Here is a 19,716-nt window from a genome sequence, read left to right as displayed (position 1 = left end):
GTTAGCAGTGTGGTTACAATTAGAATCAGATGTTGTGACTTTGCCAGCTAGTGACCACTCTGCAGAGCTGCCTCTAGAACTAGATTCATTATGAAAAATGCTGACCGATGTTTCGCTTGTCGGCTCTGGGATTCAAACTAGCTACCTTTCGGTTACTGGCCCAAAGCTCTAACCGCTAGGCTTCCTGCCGCCCATTATTCTGTTGATATCTATGTAATACTAGGTAGAATATTTTCGTGCAGACTGAAAAAAATGTACACTATGTCTGTAAAGTAATTTACATAACAGATTTTTTTATATGTTTGCTATTCATGCATAGGGCTGGAAGCAGGAGTACGAAAGATGCCGAATAGGAGGCTTGAAAACCGTATTCCAAGATTTTTAAGACATTTTTGTAGTCACATTTTACCATCTTAAATGCCCCAATAAGCTATTTCCTCTTTGTAAATCATACAATTCAAATTACACACCAAAGACGGCTTCACAAAGATAGGCAGTTTGCAATGCTAATGGCTGCTTCCGTCACAAAATATACAATGCAGCCTACTGAAAGGTTTCCTTGTCCTTTATTCCTCCCTGTTAAAGCATGGAAAATGTCATTTGAGTTCATGAGGTCTCAGAATTTAAATTGATTTACAAAGAGATATGGGTTCCCCTATGTGCAGTGTACATAATGTTAAGTATCCCTCTTCTGGTGGGAAGAAGTCCTATGGTATTACATCAGCAAAGCTACCAAAAAAGTCAAAATAATTCTACAATTTGTCACTTGTCACAGTTTTTCTTACAGCTATTCATAACCTATAGACTGTAATCTTGTGTGTACAAATATGTAACTTGATAGAGAGGCAGCCGAGTGTCCCAAAGGGGCTGAGATGCAGAATGTAACTATGCTGTTTCTGACTATCGGGCATGTGTGTCCTATATTGAGTGTCTTTCCACGAAAGTAAATGTATTTTGCTATGACATGGTATGTTTATTTCATGGCATCTTCATTGATGTGCTTACTTGAGCAGCAGCCAAGTTCGTAAGTGTGATCGGTTTTTGCACCAAGTATACAATCGGATACAACGCTAAGAGAATCCGTCAGCACAGACGAGATGGCCATAGTGACTGATCAAACTGTGCTTTGTAAGTAACACGTCTGCTATTATCTGCTCCCAGTCTCTGTGTCTCAGCCAATTAGAGGCCTGAAAAACATTATTTCAGCCATGTAGAAAGCCTGATAAACATTTCAGGCAACAGGGTCCTCTTTTGCCTGCAGAAAACAAAGACACAAATACGTCCATCACCCCTGAAGTGTTTAGCTCCCCAGAAATTGGGACATTGCACTGCACTGACCAACCCCCTCAAAAACATCCAAAGGCTGCAAGGGAAAACGTGAGGCGTATATAGACAGAGGTTGAGGGGGTTGGGTTTGGATAGGCCTGGGTTTGGACAGCATTTGATATCGTTCAAATACTTTAAGCATTTGATTGAGCCTGCACCAGGCAAGCTCAATCAAGCACAGCTTGGAGTCATTTGAAAGATTTCAAACATGATTTGAACCCTTGGTCTTCTTGCTCCTCTGTGGTCCAAAGTGCCTTGGTCCCCTGCCTCTGTCTGTTGCTTGTCTGATGAAGCGGTGGTGACAGCCCCGCTGTCATGCAGCCCAAGGGAACACGTCACTCCCCCAGCCATGTGATCCACAGGCCAGTGCCGCCACTGGGCCGCGGGGGCAGCTACGCTAGCCCTGGATCATGACAGTGGTCTGAGGAGGAGCACGAGGTCTGTCCTCATGTGAGAGCAGGCCAGAGACGAGAGGGCAAAATTAGCATAGGCAAAAAAAAACGATTTAATTAGTTGTTTAAAATAGTACCTCCTCCTAAAGCCCAAAGTAACCCCCTGTCAAGTTTCATGCTTGTCAATGTGTGTAGTCAAAGCAAAGTCATTAATTTCACTACATGTAGGCAGCAAAGTTAATAATATCTACATTACCAGAGGGCGGGTCTTGTCAAAACAAAAAAAAGGCATGGTTGAACCATCATTCTCTACGGTTGAGGGCAGCAGATATGATCTTGTCTGATAAGGACAGTAGGACACAAAGGACACATTCTGGCTATAATAAATTGTGATGTAAAAGGACATTTACAGCATAGTCGTCATTCAGTATAGTTTACAGTGGACCGAACCACATTTTGTGAGAATAGATCCAGTAGAAATTGAACTGAAATGGGTACTTGGTAGAACATTGTTAGTTTGACATTTCAAAGGTGGCTGAAAGGTCCTTGGCGGAGTACCTGGTGCTGATTCTTTAACACCTATACTGGCTCAGTCAGAAGCGAAGCCCTTAGTACACATTAATGTCTACCAATATCATCACAACAACTAACACTTGCTCCTACTAGCAAAACAAAAGAACATGGTCCTGACCGTGTAACTTCTTGTAACGATATAACTAGATCATCTTTGACTAATCAACTCCCCTTACCTGGATACAGTATGATTGAGAGTAACCAGGCCTCTTGCTTCAGTGAAAAATGGAATTACTATCAATCATATTCTGTCTGTAGCATAAGTGAATGATATGCGCAGAAACATAAATAAATGTTTACATTCCAACGGACATTGCACGCATCTTAAAATAGATTTGGAAATAACCTGCAACTGCATCCTCTCAAATGTGTCAATGCCAACGTTAATACATTTTCCAAATGATAACTTAAGAACCGACTTCCCAACAGAGGCTGCTGCCTTGTCTATATATGGTGCTGCTTCTCTATGCAAAGCTTGCTGAGGAGATTTACACTGCTCACTTCAAAGCGATCCGTGTGCCTCTGTATAAATGTGTGGATGTCTTCAAACTTAAAACAAGCACAGGGCCTTTTCCATTTGGTGCTATCCTCAAACTGGCAATGATTATCCTCGATGGAATACATGTGTTACCCCACAATCCATGGAAAATGTCTGGCCCAACTGCTATTTTAGTTATGTACAGTATACCTGACTATACCAGTATATCATTTACGGGAGTTCCAGTTTGAAGAGGGGAGTGATAAAAGTGTTGCTGGATTTCCCATTGAAAAAGGGCAAAAAGGCCTTACTCACATTCTATTCTGGTGGGTTCCTATAAATGATGGACACACTGATATGGAAAATCTGTATCGATGGCAGCTGCATTTGTCACGACTTCCACCGAAGGTGGCCCCTCTCCCTGTTCGGGCAGCACTCGGCGGTCGTTTGTTTTGAGGAGTTTGTTTTGAGTTTAAATAAAACAGGATAGACTGCGGAGCAATTCAAGATCCAAATGATTTTAGCTAGAATGTAAACTACATGTGGAGTGAACATGTAGGAGTCCTACTGTTTTATGTTCATGACTCTCTACTCGTATCTCTCTGGAACCTATAACATAGTAAAATTAGTTTAGTAGTTGTTGGGAGCTCTTCATAAATAGTAACTGTTTGCCAACTGTTTAGAGTCAATTACATATTTTGATACACCTGTTAGTGTTTATATATTTGTTTTATCTTTATCAGGAAGGTATTCCACTGTTTTTACATCGCATACACAAAATGAACAGCCAAAGAACAGCTGCTGCCTCTGGGCTCCAACATATTCCATACCTAATCTATTCATTACATTTACATTTACATTTAAGTCATTTAGCAGACGCTCTTATCCAGAGCGACTTACAAATTGGTGCGTTCACCTTAAGACATCCAGTGGAACAGCCACTTTACAATAGTGCATCTAAATCTTTTAAGGGGGGGGTGAGAAGGATTACTTTATCCTATCCTAGGTATTCCTGAAAGAGGTGGGGTTTCAGGTCTATTCATGCTACATGCTAATGTATCATTATCATTAGCATCACAATTATGATTTATTGATGCGTTTTCTCTCTTTTTTTCCAGCACCAGTGAGTCATCAAGTCCCGTCTTCAGTGAGATACACCACGGTATTTGGTACACTTGAATACTCTCAATTGTTCAGTATGTTCTACGATGAAGCACTACAAGTCAAAAAATATCCAACTGGTGTTGAGCGAAAGTGGAGGAGAAATTGCAGAAAAACCCATTTAACTGAAATGAAATGAAGCCAGTTCTGCAATACTATTACAGTCCACAGTATCTCTACATACGGTATGCAAAACACTAATTGGTAGATTTGTAGACAGGCGCTAGTCAGGCAGTCAATCGAATGCTCACATGAAGGATTAAAACAATAGGGGCAGTGAGGGCAAAGCTGAGAGAAAAAGAACACAAGACAGTGAAGCATAAAGGATGAAGTACAGTGGACAGATAGAAACTTAAGACAGGATTCCTTCCTGAACCCCAGAGACACTTACATCCCCTGAGAAAATGTAACCTAAGACAATAGATTAAAACAACAATAGGAATGGACAGCACATTGAGATGAATGGATACTAATGACGAGGTCAACAGGCCATACAAAGTACAACCCACTGTGCAAAAACTGGTTGAATTAACTTTGTTTACATGTCATAAACAAAAAAAATGACGTTGAATCAATGTGAAAACTGATTGGATTTGCAAAACGTCATCAACTTATCGGAATTTCATATTTTTTTTACAGAACTTTAAACCCAAATCCAATGACATGATGACATTTTTGTTGATTTCACATTAAATTCACATTAGCTGACAACTAAACCAAGTGTAAATTTTAAAAATAAGTTGACATCTGTGCCCAGTGGAAAGTCTCTTAGTGCTAGTCGATAACAATACAACTATTTTCTTTTTGAGACAGAAAGCTGCTTCTGTGGGACAAACTAGAAACAGGGACATTGGCATAACTTAGACATAAAATTTGTCCAAATTGAACGTCAATGTGCTGTGGGCCTCACCTCATTTACATGACAACAATACAAACATGACAACGTTAAAAGCAAGTATGTAACTTACAAGATCTCATCGTTCTGGAATTCCAGCGCTCCGTGCATATCTTCAAAGTCTTCTCCCCCTCCTTTTGCTGTACCCTCAATGGTCTTGTAGGGTACGACCACTAGTCCCCGCGCTCCTGAGGTACGAAGAACCTTTACTTCCATCATGCCGATACTCTCGCTCACGGTCATTACCGGTTCTTCAAAAGTAAAGATCCCGGCATGGTCATCGTCAAAGATAGTCACAGTGGCTGAGCAGGGCAGGCCAAGGCCCGCCAAAGTGTCCACGTGATTAGCCCTTGGTTGTCCGTAGCCAGTGCCCTCGGATATGACCTTCACATTGCTAAGGTGGACCAGAAAATGCTCATCCTCCTCAAAGATGTCATCGTCAATGATGTCTATCCGGATCTCCTTCTCAGTCTCACCAGGTTTGAACACCACAACGCCCTCAGTGAACTGGTAGTCCGAGCCGGCATTGGCTGTGCCGTCTTCGGTACGGTATTCCACTGAAACAGCGTTAGTCAAGTCCCCACCAAGGCGTACTACATTCAAGGCCACTGTACCGCAGTTCTCCAAGCACTGGTATGTACAGGGGTCAAAGAAGATCTTTGACGAAAAGTCATTCTCCGAAACTTCGGAGCGGATCTCGTATGCACCAACAGCTTTCCTGGCTTGGTCTGCTGCATGCTTCTTCAGTACATTCCCTGCTCCCGTCATGATCCTGGTAGCCTGGCATCGGTAGAAGGCGCGACTCTTTTGCTGCTGTGTCAATACCTGGTAGTTGGCGAGTTCTATCAGCTGCTCCGTCTCCTTCTCTGGATGCTTCTGCTTCAGTTCCTTCAGGATCCGGGCCATTTCCTTCCTGGCCTCCTCCTCATCCAGGTCCTTCTCATCAAAACCCATCGCTACGTCCATGAAGCCCTCTGAGTTGAGCATTTTCCCATCCATTTCCATGTCCATCTTTGAAGGAAGTTGAGCCTCCCCTTCCGTCTCAATGATCACCCCCCTTCGCTTCCCTGCGCGGTAGCGCTTGTACATGTACTTATAGACAAGAAGTCTGCGATCCGCAACGTAAGCCATCCCGACACACAACGGGAAAAAAAACAGTGTGACAAGGCCCTCCCACACCTGTACGATGCCCGGTGAGATGACAGCCAAGATGAGATAAAGCCATGTGTACGCGAATATACTCCAGGTGGCGGTAACAAAAAATACCCTCAAATGTTTGACTTTCCGGTGCTCTCCATCGGGAATGACAGAAACACAGAATCCAATGATAACGAACATGTTGAAGGCAGCACTACCAACGATGGTGTTCGGGCCCAGATCACCTGCGTCAAAGTTGTGACCGCACACCTCAACGACGGACAGTAGGATCTCCGGGGCGGAGGAACCCAGGGCCATAAGGGTCAGGTTGGACACTGTCTCGTTCCATACATGCACAGTGGTTGTCACTTTTTCACCATTTGGTTTCTTGATGGTGATCTCCCTCTCTTGTGATGTAATTACCTCGATGGATGCCATGAAGCGATCCGCAATGATAGAGACCCCCAGGAACATGTAAAACAAGGCCACAAAGTAAACTGTGGCTCTTGCCAGTTTATCTCCAAAGGATGGGTTCTCTGGTAACCATATGGGCAGAATGACACCCACTTTGCATTCAGTACCCACTGAATCACACTTCTTGTTAGTCTGGTTGCCAATGGAAGAGTTTGTTCCGAGGCTTGGGTTTGAATTCACCGCTGTAACAAATGTAATTTCAGATGAAAAAACTGCCAACAACACTGTGAGTTGAAGAGTGCAAAAGAGGAAAGATGATGTCCCAGTTTGACCCATGATTCTGACGAGGTGTTATGCGCCAACTCTTCCTTTCACCTATGCAAAAAAAAGGGATAGATGAGAACAGAACTACCAAAAACTGTTCAAATTTGAAAAATGACAAATGACAATATTCCTAACTCCAGTGTTTCCCTAAGTTACAGTAGATATAAAGCAACATCCCACAGAGCCGCCTCCAATGCACACATCACACATTCAGTATTGAAGCCAATTGAAGCTAAATGATTCTCTCTGTCAGATGTGGGGGTGCTTCAGGTGTTCTCTGGGCTAGCTACCAGGTTAGGAGGGGGATCTGGCTAACCTGGTTGGGGAAACACTTCCTAAATAATATCAAGAAAATAACACTGGTTTAACCAGACAACCACACAAGTGTACCACACACTTCTCTCTCTGAGTGTGTGTGTGTGTGTATGTGTGTGTGTGTGTGTGTGTGTGTGTGTGTGTGTGTGTGTGTGTGTATGTGTGTGTGTGTGTTACTTAGAGAGTGATCACCTGCATTGTATCATTTGAATAACTGGTTTAGATGGGAAAATGACACCAATGATTACATTTCTCTTACATTGTCCTCTTGACATACTGCCAAATTAGGGTTAAGTGCCTTGCTCAAGGAGACATTGACAGATTTTTCCCCTAGTCGGCTCGGGGATTCAAACCAATTCAACGTCTAGTTCTGATTGACATATTATATATGTTTTTGTTACTCAGTTGGGGTCTAACTTACTATTGAGAGTAAGAACAGTAGAATACACCAGGTGCAACTTCGAAATTTGGTGGTACGTCAGCAGTTTTTCTCTTGTTATGTCAGTCACTGACAGTCACTCAATTAGCCATGTCAGCAAAATATTTTTAGATTGGCAGTTAGTCTAGCCAGACATCCAAACTTATAGTAATCATGCCGAATCCCGACTGGGCACACAGGGCATGTGTCCAGGGGCTCTGACATCCATGGGGGCCACATTGAGTTTGTTAGTCATTCTCCCTCAGATATCATACTAACATTGCAAAGTCATTACAGAATGTGTAAAATTGCAGGAAATTTGGTGTAAAATGGCAAAGTTTTCTCTTTGCCCCATGGTAAAATGTGTAGAATTGCAGAGAACTTGCTTTAAAACTGAAACATTTTATTTACCCCCATGACAAAATGTGTAGAATTGCAGGAAATGAATTTAAAAACAAAAAACGTTCTCTCCACCATCAAGAGGGGAGTCAATAAAATGTTTGCCCGAAGTCGGGGCACCCCAACCCAATCTTGTTTAGGGCCCCCAGAAGGCTAGGGCTGGCTTAAGCTGGTGATAGTAAAATGTATTTCATAGTCTTATCTTTCTTTTACATAGGTTATTCTTTTGAGAAAGGCTAGGCAACATTTGTCCTAATTACATGATTCTCATTTGCAACATGAAATCACAAAGATACAGTATCAGAAAATGACAGCTGACAGCAATCTAGTCCGCAATTTACAGTACATCCATTCACATGTTCTTTACAGGTAAGATTTAAAGACAACTAGCTGATAAAGTAGCCTACAAAAATGTGTAACATTTCAAGTGACAGTAGTTGCCCAGAATGCTAGCCTACCGTTTTAATCCACGTAATGGGGAACGGAATTTCTAAACTACTCAAAAATAATTTGAGGTTGAAGAAAGGATACAGAAGTACTTGAGAAATCCTCAATTTCCAACCCTTTATAAAACAATGATGTAAGTTGCGCCATCGTCAATCAATCTTGAATTGTTGTATAGGTAAACCCTTCGTACCCCAAAAATCGAAATGTTCTGCCACACTGTAGATAGCCGACTAGAGACAATCATGGGCTCTCAACGCGCGCTTCCTCGGGACTGCTCTCTCTCACTCTCTTGCTCTGTCTCCCCCCCCCCTCTCTTCTCTCATCCTGGTTTTAATGTACATGCTCTCATCTCCCAAGTGATGTAATAATGTTTTTTCGATACTGATGCAAAGCAATGGGGGAATTCATTTCCATATATTATTTGATTTGCTGTCTTGAGAAAAAATAATGCATTTTCTTCTAACAGTTTATTTTAGGATTAGTTTCAATATATCTAACCAAAACTTGAACATGAATCAAGTTTGAACAAATCAGTACTGTATCTTCATCTCATGTATTTTAGAAGCACTTACTTGAGGAAACTACATTATTGGCACAATATTAATATAGTATTGGAGGTTAATGCAACCTAGGCCTAATACAAACCTAGATATGCTCTATTTTGTTTAGCCATAATGCTATTTTTTTTAAATATCCTTTATACAAGAGATATTTAACACTTCTTCAGGATCAGTGGATCCCCCACGGGACAGTTGAGCTAACGTAGGCTAATGCGATTAGCATGAGGTTGTAAGTAACAAGGAAATATCCCAGGACATAGACATATCTGATATTGGCAGAAAGCTTAAATTCTTGTTAATCTAATTGCACTGTCCAATTTACAGTAGCTATTACAGTGAAATAATACCATGCTATTGTTTGAGGAGAGTGCACAGTTATGAACTTGAAAAGTTATTCATCAACCAATTACACATTTTGGGAAGTCTTGATACATCATTTTGAACAGAAATGCAACGGTTCATTGGATCAGTCTAAAACTGTGCACATACACTACTGCCATCTAGTGGCCAAAATCTAAATTGTGCCTGGGCTGGAATGATACATTATGGCCTTTCTCTTGCATTTCAAAGATGATGGTAAAAAAAAATATTAACAGCTGTTTTTTTCTTTGTATTTTCTTTTACCAGATCTAATGTGTTATATTCTCCTACATTATTTTCACATTTCCACAAACTTCAACGTTTGTTTCCTTTCAAATGGTATCAAGAATATGCATATCCTTGCTTCAATGCCTGAGCTACAAGCAGCTTTAGATTTGGGTATATCAATTTAGGCAAAAATTGAAAAAAATGGTAGGATCCTTATCCAACTGCAATATTGTTATGTTTGACAGGATATAGGCCTACGTTTTTTTTTTTTTTTTACCCATTTGGACAATTCAGGAGTCTGATCCCAAGCTATTTATTTCATTGAGTATTTACAGAGAAGCCCCAATGCAACCTGGACTCAGAGGTAGACGTAAGATAATAAACAAAAAAAAAAATACGACACTCAAATTAGTATGTTACATTTGGTATGGTATGTATTCATTTGTGGATGTCCTTCATCTATTTCGTATGATATGTTACGAATTGCAATTCATTCAATATAATAAGAATTTGCAATACGTATGATATGTTACAAATTCTGTGTCTAACGTTAGCTAGGTGACTAACACTAACATTAGCTAGGAGTTAGGGGTTAAGGTTAGGGTTGTTGCTCAAAAGACTTCCTTCCAAAAATATGTGTCCTTTCCTTCAGTGTCGAACTAAGCATGTAATTATGTTGATGGTCATTGATTTTCCAGTCATTTTGCATGCTAAACAACCCCAGGCAATATCAGTACCCTACTATATTCAAACTGCGTGCTGTGCGCAGCTTCATGCGCTGACCAACTAGAGGTAGGCCTATTTTCGATCTTGCACATCTGCGTGTTAACTTCAGCATTCAAATGTTTGTAAAATGGCTTGCGCATTATTAGGCTTTATTAGTTGAGTGACAATCAATGTCATTCAGTAGGTTATTTTGATTAAATGCACTGTTGAAAATTGTGTTTTACCAGCCTAAGCTACAACTTTCATCTTGTTATAGGTAGGCTATACTGTATGCTGATCGGGGCTTACATTAGATTGTATTTACATTGTTCGTTGTTCACCATCAGGAATAGTTTTGGTAATTTTGCTTGAAACAATCAGGGGAAATTTGATAATTTCATAACAAAGACAGCAATCACTTTTGCTACCCGCACTGCATGGTCGAAGCAGGAGAAGAAGAGAAGCTCCAAGTCCTTCAAAACTTCCAAACGGTCTAAATCGTTAAATTATGAGACGGGGTTGAAATCCAAAGTTGTGCTATATATTCATTGGCTATATCATAGCTCATTTTTAAAGATAAATATTGATATATTACTAGCTCTTAAAACACTTTGAATCTGCAAAAATTACAAATTAATTAGTGGATGCTTTCAGATCACTGATAGTGGGGTGGTAGATACCTAGTTTCCCTTGTGACTCAGCTTAGGTGCCTACATACACCATAGATACGCACACACGCACACCAACACACAGAAGTCAGCTTAGACAGATCCATCTCAGAGAGACCCAGCTCATGAACAGCAGATTTGAATTTGGAATGGAAAATGAATGTGTTTATGCAACAAATGTTAGTGCATCGAATCGTATCTCATCGAACCGAATCGCATCGATTCGTTCCTCTAATCAAACCAAATTGCACTGAATCGTTTCGAACTAAAACTTATCATTCCTGTATCGTATCGGAGGCTGTGTATTTAGATACGTATCGAATCGTCTTGAAAGAGAAAGATTCACACCCTAGGAGTTTGGATAAAGGGTTAAGGTTAGGATTAGGGGAAGGGTTAGCTAACATGCTAAGTAGTTGCAAAGTAGCTAAAAAGTAGTAAGTAGTTGCAAAGTTGCTAATTAGCTAAAATGCTAAAGTTGTCCGTGATGGGATTCAAACACAGAACCTTTGGGTTGCTAGACATTTGCGTTATTCCTCTAATCAAACTGAATCACACTGAATAATTTCAAACTAAAATGTATCATTCCTGTATAGTATTTAACCCCATGTATCTAGATACTTATCAAATTGTCTTGAAAGGGAAATATGTATATCTCTAAGAGTTAGCTTAAGGGATAGGGGAAGGGTTAGATAACATGCCAAGTAGTTAAAAAGTAGCTAAAAAGTAGTAAGTTGTTGCAAAGTTGCTAATTAGCTAAAATTGTCCATGATGAGATTCAAACACACAACCCTTGGGTTGCTAGATGTTCTCATTATACACCTACCTATCCACCTGACCAACCACCCTCCTTTCAGTTTTGGTTCTTGGTTTCTATGTGTTATGTAACCCCACCAAACATAACATATCATACTAATTTGCGTGTTCCCAATTTCCGTTTACTATCTTACGTCGAGTCTATGAGACCAGCCTGTCAGATAAGCTGAGGTCAATTATAACTCACTAAAGAAAAGAGTTTCTGCTCCTGCTTGTAATCTTGAATCACTGCAATGCCATGTCAGGTCAAGTTACCCAATGCTGAGCTCTCTGACATCTTTTGTCCCCCCTTGTTAGCCCACTCTATCTCCAGGCCTCCGGTAGAAGGCTAGCTTACCAGCTGACAGATATGAATAATATGTCAGATGATGCTGCAACAGTCACTTTTTGAATTAGCCCATGCTGCTCCAAATGCACTACACTAGCCTATTACAGAGTCACCAGAAAACGCAAACATTCGGTTTTCAGGGATACAATATTTTCAACCTAACTTCCGTTTCCCCTGAAAAATGGAAGTGGGACCTCTGCTCAGGCTTCTTTCTACGCCTACTACATTAGGTTACACAGTGACTACCTTTCATTATTTGAAGCTTTGACTTGGAAAGAATTTCACCTTATGGGAGAGGCGAGAGTGCTTCCTTCACAGTTTCATCAAATGCGCAGTGCGTGATTTGTTTCCTTTTGAAACAATGTAGATGCAAGTCCCTTGGCAGAGACACAGCCTGCAGTTGAACCTGACTCCATTCTGAGTCAGTGGAGTTTGAATGACGGATATTGTAGGGCTGGGAAGCTTTCACCTCAAATAACTTCATCATCGAGCGAGAGGGAGAGTTGAGGTGAACTCACAGTTGAGTCAGTCATGTTTTTGCTCTTGGCTCACGCAGACTGGACACACTTTATTGAACGTCAGTCAGATAGTTAGTCATTCATGATTTTACTATCAGTTATTTTTGCTTAAAGGGTTATTTTGGCTTACAGGCACTTGGCCAGTCTTTGCTTGTACTCCCTTAGTCCTTAAACAGTCATTTGCTTCGTCGTATGACACATACTAAGTGAAAGATGTGATAAGCAGTCACAATATATCTAAAGTAGGTATTGATATAGTAGGAATGCAAGCTTTCATGGATAGTTTGCTGCTTAATTGAATGAAAGTTAGGTTTGGACGGTAGAGTGTACACATTTGTAAGGCCAAGTATGGATTGGGAACAGAAATCACTCCCATAGCATTTCTCCACACCATCCCATATATGTGTATGCATTTATTGTTTGATGGGACGTTCCACTAAACTACTTTGGGACCGGTGTCTGTAAAATGTTACTGCAGACTATTAGTCAAATGATGATCCATCTGCTCAAAAATCATAATAACAGGCCCATGGGCTTCAACACTATTCTTTCTCCTTTTTTAAAACAAAAATACAATGCAATGTTGTTGATCCTCTGTATTTTCAAGCATTGTGGTGGCAGCATCATGTTATGGGTATGCTTGGCACCAGCAGGGACTGGGGAGTTTAGAGGAAAACCCGCCGTGGTCTTCTGAAAACCTAACACAGGGACAGAGTTTTATTTTCAGCGGGACAATTTCAGCACAAATGTTAATGCCAAAGACACACCAGAATGTCTTTCCAATAGGTGTTCCTGAATGGTCCAGTCTCGGTCCTGATTGAAATCTGCTTGAAAATCAGAGACAAGATTGTTGTCTATCAATGATTCCCACCCAAATTACTGAGCTTGAGCAATTTTAACAAAATCAATTGATATACAGTGCATTCGGAAAGTATTCCGATTTTAAAATAGATTAAATTGTTTTTTTCCCCTCATCAATCTACACACAATACTGTCTGAGGTCCTGAGTGCTCTGGATCAGGTTTTCATCAAGGATCTCTCTGTACTTTTCTCCATTCATCTTTCCCTCAGTCCTGACTAGGCTCGAACTCCCTGACGCTGAAAAAACACTGCCACCACCATGCTTCAACCTTATGGCTTGGTTTTTGCTCTGACATGCACTGTAAATTGTGGGACCTTATATAGACAGGTGAGTGCCTTTACAAATCATGTCCAATCAATTGAATTTATCACAGGTGGACTCATAGGAAGTTGCAGAAAGATCTCAAGGATGATGAATGAAATCAGAATGCACATGAGCTCAATTCCGAGTCTCACAGCAAAGGGCCTGAATACATACCTAAGTAAATAAGGTATTTCTTAATAAAAAACTGTAAAAAATGTAGGAATCTAAAGACTGTTTTCACTTTGTCATTATGGGGTATTGTGTGTAGATTGATGAGGATTAATAAATGTTTCTAATCCATTTTAGAATAGGACTAATGTAACAAAATGTGGGAAAAGTAAAGGCATCTGAATACTTTGCAAATGCCCATTATGTTGCCCTAAGAGTTGTGCAAGGTTGGTAGAACCTTATTCAAAATGATTCCCAGCTGTAATGGCTGCCTAAGGTTCTTCCACCTAAAGGGATCTGAAGACATACGCAGTCAATGCAACTTAATAATAAATAATACAAATCTAAAATTCGTCTTTCACTTTGAACATTTTGAGTAGCTTGTGTAGATCGATAGGGGAAAATTTTGAATTGAATCCTTTCTTAGATTTAAATTTAAGGTGGCAAAATGTGAAGACTGTGTGAGGGTTGTGTACACTTTCAGCGACTGTATATTCATGTTCTCCTAGTTTCAGAGTATAGGCAGCACATTACATTACGTTAGACAATCAAAAACTGGGAGGACAAAAGCGTAGCATCCGGGTATCCGGGTCTGTTAACTGCATGCCATTTTAATTATGTTAACTGTGGGACATCAACTTACATTTCGGTAAGAAAATGCTAATATTCACTTATTTCTATTTCTATTTTTATACCCATTTTTCTCCCCAATTTCGTGGTATCCAATTGGTAGTTACAGTCTTGTCCCATCGCTGTTGGTGGCAGTCAAAAGTTCAACCAAACAAAAGTGTGGATTGCAGGCCCTCCTTGTCCATAATCTGATTTCTGGGTAAAGGAGCAAACATACACATTTGTAAATTGGGAGAACTATCTCTTTAAATGTCATATAAAATGTATGTCATGGATTTATATTTTATTTATGTTCTTGTAATTATTCGTGGTCTAACTTCCCCGCTCCATGAGCTGCACCAGTTAATTAAGTCTGAATGAAGATTTATCTGACCCCCTTTGCCTGGAAGTCCAATTTCTCACTGAATGTAGAGGACTTTTGTTCAGGTGCTTCTGCCACCAATTGGATACAAGGGTTGAAAATCAATATCGTATGGTTTGCTAATGTAATATTTGAATCTCCCATAATCCATATTATAATGGAAATACTCACTGCCGTAAACAAGACAATCATATCACTAAAACAATCATGCAAAAACATAGAATTATGATGATACATGATGATTCCCCATCTGCTAGTCAACTGCACCATCATTATTTCCAAGGTGACCGACATTCATGGAAGTTCAACCATCCATGCACCTCACACAGTCAAAAAAACAAAGCCAAACATCTCACCATGTTTGAAAAAACTCCATTGGTGACAAATACATTTCCAATTTGTCAAAGATGAACGAGATGACCAACCGAACAAAAACCCCTCTACTCACCTCTGTTAGTCCCAATGGAGCTGAGAAAAAGACGTACTGCCTAGCGGGAAGAACGGTGTGCGATAACCACTCTAAATTGAACAGAAACAGACTGTTCCCGCGGATGCCCGGTCCCAAGGTGTCTCTCTAAACATGGGCCGCATAGCTGGGCTGGCTGCTGCTTATCGTCCCCCTCAGCCCGATCCATGGCCATACAAGGACTCTGCTGATAGAGCCTGTCACTCTGGGCTTCTGGAGTAGGCCGGCTATCTGGAAGCTCTTTGTCGCCACCGACACATGGGAGATAAAGGGTTTGGATGGTGGGTAATTTGGATGGTGGGTACTTTTTAGACAATGTAGAACTCACCCACCAGTGGAGGAATGTGGTGGATAAGTGGTTCCCTCCAGGGTGATTTTCCACTGCTTCCAGGCCCTTTGACCGTGGAGGTGGTATATGGAGATTGGATATCTCCATTAATTGTCTTGAAGTCCATATTATGGATCCAGGGGATGGGTGGATTAGAGGTGGATCCATAGAGGAGAGGAGAAAAAAAGAGGATCTTAGTAGTGTTTCAGTTCTCCCCAATGTGTTCATCAAAGTGACAAGGTTTCAGTCTGTCGATACGTTTGGAAGCGTTGTAACAGAGATGTGAACGATAGGGGTACGTTGTGTGATTTCCCATCACTTGCAAGCTTTATTGAATGTGTGTGTGTGTATATGTGTTCAGCCCTTTTACACGTGTTCACAGTGTGTGACGGACTACATGCATCGTATCATTTTACTCTCTAAGACACTGTACAGTCTGTAAACATTCGTTTCAAAGTTATGACCACTTGCTGCCAAATGCATTATGATTGATAATAAATCAGAGGCATTCAAATAGCCATTTCCATATGGCTTATGTGCCTCCCTTTTCCAGTGTGAAGCCAACAAACTCCCTATCAAAACTGAGGTGAGAGCAAGGCAGTGATTATTTGAAGAAGATAGCACACCCAACTGATATCTGTCTTTGTCATGAGCGCACAGATATCAACCATCGTCTACTAGCGTCTGGTGGAAGAGAAGAGATATTGAGAGGAAGGGTGGCAGGCTTAAAGGGGTTGAGGCTCATTAAAGCTACTGTAAAACAAGGACTCATTCTCTCAGACAAAATGATTGACATATCTGCATATCTGAACCCATAATCAGCTGATTAGCATAATCTGCCATTTTAGCCCTCATGCACTTTATAGGCAGGCATGAATCTAAATCAATGAGGGTGTTACATACCCTATATTCTGCTATGCTAAGTGTTATAAAACAATACGAAGCATGTAGCTGAGCTTTGTAAAGCAAAATGTCGTAGGTATTTTCACACCATTTTGGTTTTCCTCTCCAATCGAGTCGTAGTCGTGACTTATTTGCAGTGACAATGCTCCCTCCTCGCTTTCCTTGAAATAGAAGCCTTATCTCTCCCCGTCTGTGGCACAGAATCTGTGCCTGAGCTCCATTTCATTTGGCCCCAAGCAGCACGCTGCTCTATTTACTGGACTAGCCTTTGTGCTCCATCGACATCATAATCCAAGCTGGAAAATTCAAGTCATGCCAAACGTCTGTTCCACACAGAGTTAGGACGCATACATTAACCTCAAGTGGGAGCAATCGCTTTTGAAGCATAAATAAGCGGTGCTATTGGACGAGCTCAGAAGGTGTCTTGGGAGCGTTTATGTTCGGAAATGTTATTTATCTTTTTCCTAGTGAATGGGTCCTTGGTTTTGCCACTTAAGTTGCCACTATTTTCCTCTGTTTTTTAAATATTTTCCTCTTTAAATAATCATGGATAATGTTTCTACAAAATACCCCATTATTTCAAAAGACATTATTTTGGTTTTGAGAGTAACTTACATCATGGAGCATTAACCATTTTGGAGGACAATGCTACAACATATTATCTAGTCAAAAGTCTTGAGACATAAGCTGGCATTCAATCATTGCAGATGTTACGTTTTCCATTCTGCCTTTTCAGAAGTGTGTTTGATTTGCACAGCATTTACCTCAGAAGGAAGAAGTTGACATGTGATTTAGAAAGGGGCAGTCTCGTGTTGTGAACTGTTCAGTATTGATGCCAAACTTGGCTGAGAAGTCACCCAGGGCACACAACAGCACTGACAATTCCTAAATCAAGTGTCAACTTCTTCTCGTCCGGACATGCTGCTGTAAAGGGCAGTGTGGAAAACTATCATCTGCAATGATTGAATTCCAGCCAGTCTTGTTTGAGACATTGGAAATGCATTGCTTTTCTTACATACACGTACATATCATTTTAGGTTGTGGCCTTGTACTTTGCTGCAACTGAAAATTGAGTGTTAGAGGATTTGAATCACAAGCTGATTGACTTGAGTCAACTGACAGTAAAAATAAAAAAGTACTTGAATTAATAGACAGTCATATGCCTCATTCCCCTCATATCCAAGAGTTAACTTGGTGAAGACTGACAGAAAGAACTATGAAGGCTAATGTGGATTTCTTCTCATTTATATTTCAATTACACCTGCTTTGGGGATTCAAACCCATTGCAATGCAATTTGTTTTGAAAACTCAACTAAGACATTAATACCCATGCGAATGCAGTTTCTTATTGTGAGGGTAAATCATTTGAGTATACAGAGACAATAACACGTTCACTCAAATAATTATGGAAGACATGAAATCATTGCAATGGACCCAATGCGCCTTCTCATTCTTGCCGCCCGTGACGGGATGCAAGATTTTCATGTGACTGAGGGGATTTGCTGGAGCTGCTCAACGCTACTGATGCTCAGGAGAAAGAGTCTTACATGAACCACATTTCAAGTGATCCCAAAAACAAAGGACCCATCAAAGAATAACTCAAGCTGTCAGAAAGAAACTACAAAAGGTCAATTAAAAAAAAAAATGAATAAAGGCCCACAAAAATCTCCAGGCAAAAAGTTGTTAGATTGGACTATTATGATGCGCCGAATGTTAATGATTGGAATTGTGGTTTAGCGCTTTCGTTGCATGCCTCATAGTACAGTTGTTTCAGATGTCAGAAGCACTGTAGCCTAATTACTGATCATTCTTAAGACAACAGTGTTGCTATGCAAGTGTCAACAATATATGCTATTTTATTTTTTTTATTTTATTTCACCTTTATTTAACCAGGTAGGCTAGTTGAGAACAAGTTCTCATTTGCAACTGCGACCTGGCCAAGATAAAGCATAGCAGTGTGAACAGACAACACAGAGTTACACATGGAGTAAGCAATTAACAAGTCAATAACACAGTAGAAAAAAAAAATGGGCAGTCTATATACAATGTGTGCAAAAGGCATGAGGAGGTAGGCGAATAATACAATTTTGCAGATTAACACTGGGGTGATAAATGATCAGATGGTCATGTACAGGTAGAGATATTGGTGTGCAAAAGAGCAGAAAAGTAAATAAATAAATAAAAAAAACAGTATAAAAACAGTATGGGGATGAGGTAGGTGAAAATGGGTGGGCTATTTACCAATAGACTATGTACAGCTGCAGCGATCGGTTAGCTGCTCGGATAGCTGATGTTTGAAGTTGGTGAGGAGATAAAAGTCTCCAACTTCAGCGATTTTTGCAGTTCGTTCCAGTCACAGGCAGCAGAGTACTGGAACGAAAGGCGGCCAAATGAGGTGTTGGCTTTAGGGATGATCAGTGAGATACACCTGCTGGAGCGTGTGCTACGGATGGGTGTTGCCATCGTGACCAGTGAACTGAGATAAGGCGGAGCTTTACCTAGCATGGACTTGTAGATGACCTGGAGCCAGTGGGTCTGGCGACGAATATGTAGCGAGGGCCAGCCGACTAGAGCATACAAGTCGCAGTGGTGGGTGGTATAAGGTGCTTTGGTGACAAAACGGATGGCACTATGATAGACTGCATCCAGTTTGCTGAGTAGAGTGTTGGAAGCCATTTTGTAGATGACATCGCCGAAATCGAGGATCGGTAGGATAGTCAGTTTTACTAGGGTAAGCTTGGCGGCGTGAGTGAAGGAGGCTTTGTTGCGGAATAGAAAGCCGACTCTTGATTTGATTTTCGATTGGAGATGTTTGATGTGAGTCTGGAAGGAGAGTTTGCAGTCTAGCCAGACACCTAGGTACTTATAGATGTCCACATATTCAAGGTCGGAACCATCCAGGGTGGTGATGCTAGTCGGGCATGCGGGTGCAGGCAGCGATCGGTTGAAAAGCATGCATTTGGTTTTACTCGCGTTTAAGAGCAGTTGGAGGCCACGGAAGGAGTGCTGTATGGCATTGAAGCTCGTTTGGAGGTTAGATAGCACAGTGTCCAATGACACTGAGATTTACCAACTCTATCTCTTGTGATTTAGCACAAAATGTACATTTAGTCAAGTATGATTATTAAGGCCTCACAGGAAATGTACTCAAGAAACATATCCGGAACTGTCACTACTTCCAACGCATGCTTGGTCACTCACTCGCGCTCTCTCTCAATTTAATTACATTTAAGGGG

The 19,716-nt window shown here is 40.8% G+C and overlaps 1 protein-coding gene across 5 annotated transcripts in view; it reads right to left on the bottom strand.

Moving 5' to 3' along the window:
• Nucleotides 1-15,356, bottom strand: part of slc8a1a (solute carrier family 8 member 1a) — a 49,143-nt gene extending 33,787 nt beyond the window's left edge. For 3 of the 5 annotated variants that reach the window (XM_029682293.2, XM_029682297.2, XM_029682298.2), the window contains exons 1-2: nucleotides 15,232-15,356; nucleotides 4,899-6,751 (exon numbers count right to left, since the gene is read on the bottom strand). In XM_029682293.2, the coding sequence (XP_029538153.1) occupies nucleotides 4,899-6,712 (1,814 nt within the window). In that variant the 5' untranslated portion in view covers nucleotides 6,713-6,751; nucleotides 15,232-15,356. The other 2 variants (XM_029682296.2, XM_029682294.2) reach the window with 2 other exon arrangements.
• Between the last annotated feature and the right edge of the window lie 4,360 nt (nucleotides 15,357-19,716).

Source organism: Oncorhynchus nerka, linkage group LG15 (assembly GCF_034236695.1).
Source record: "Oncorhynchus nerka isolate Pitt River linkage group LG15, Oner_Uvic_2.0, whole genome shotgun sequence".
Classification (NCBI taxonomy): domain Eukaryota; kingdom Metazoa; phylum Chordata; class Actinopteri; order Salmoniformes; family Salmonidae; genus Oncorhynchus; species Oncorhynchus nerka.
This window is presented reverse-complemented; position numbering and strand designations above follow the sequence as displayed.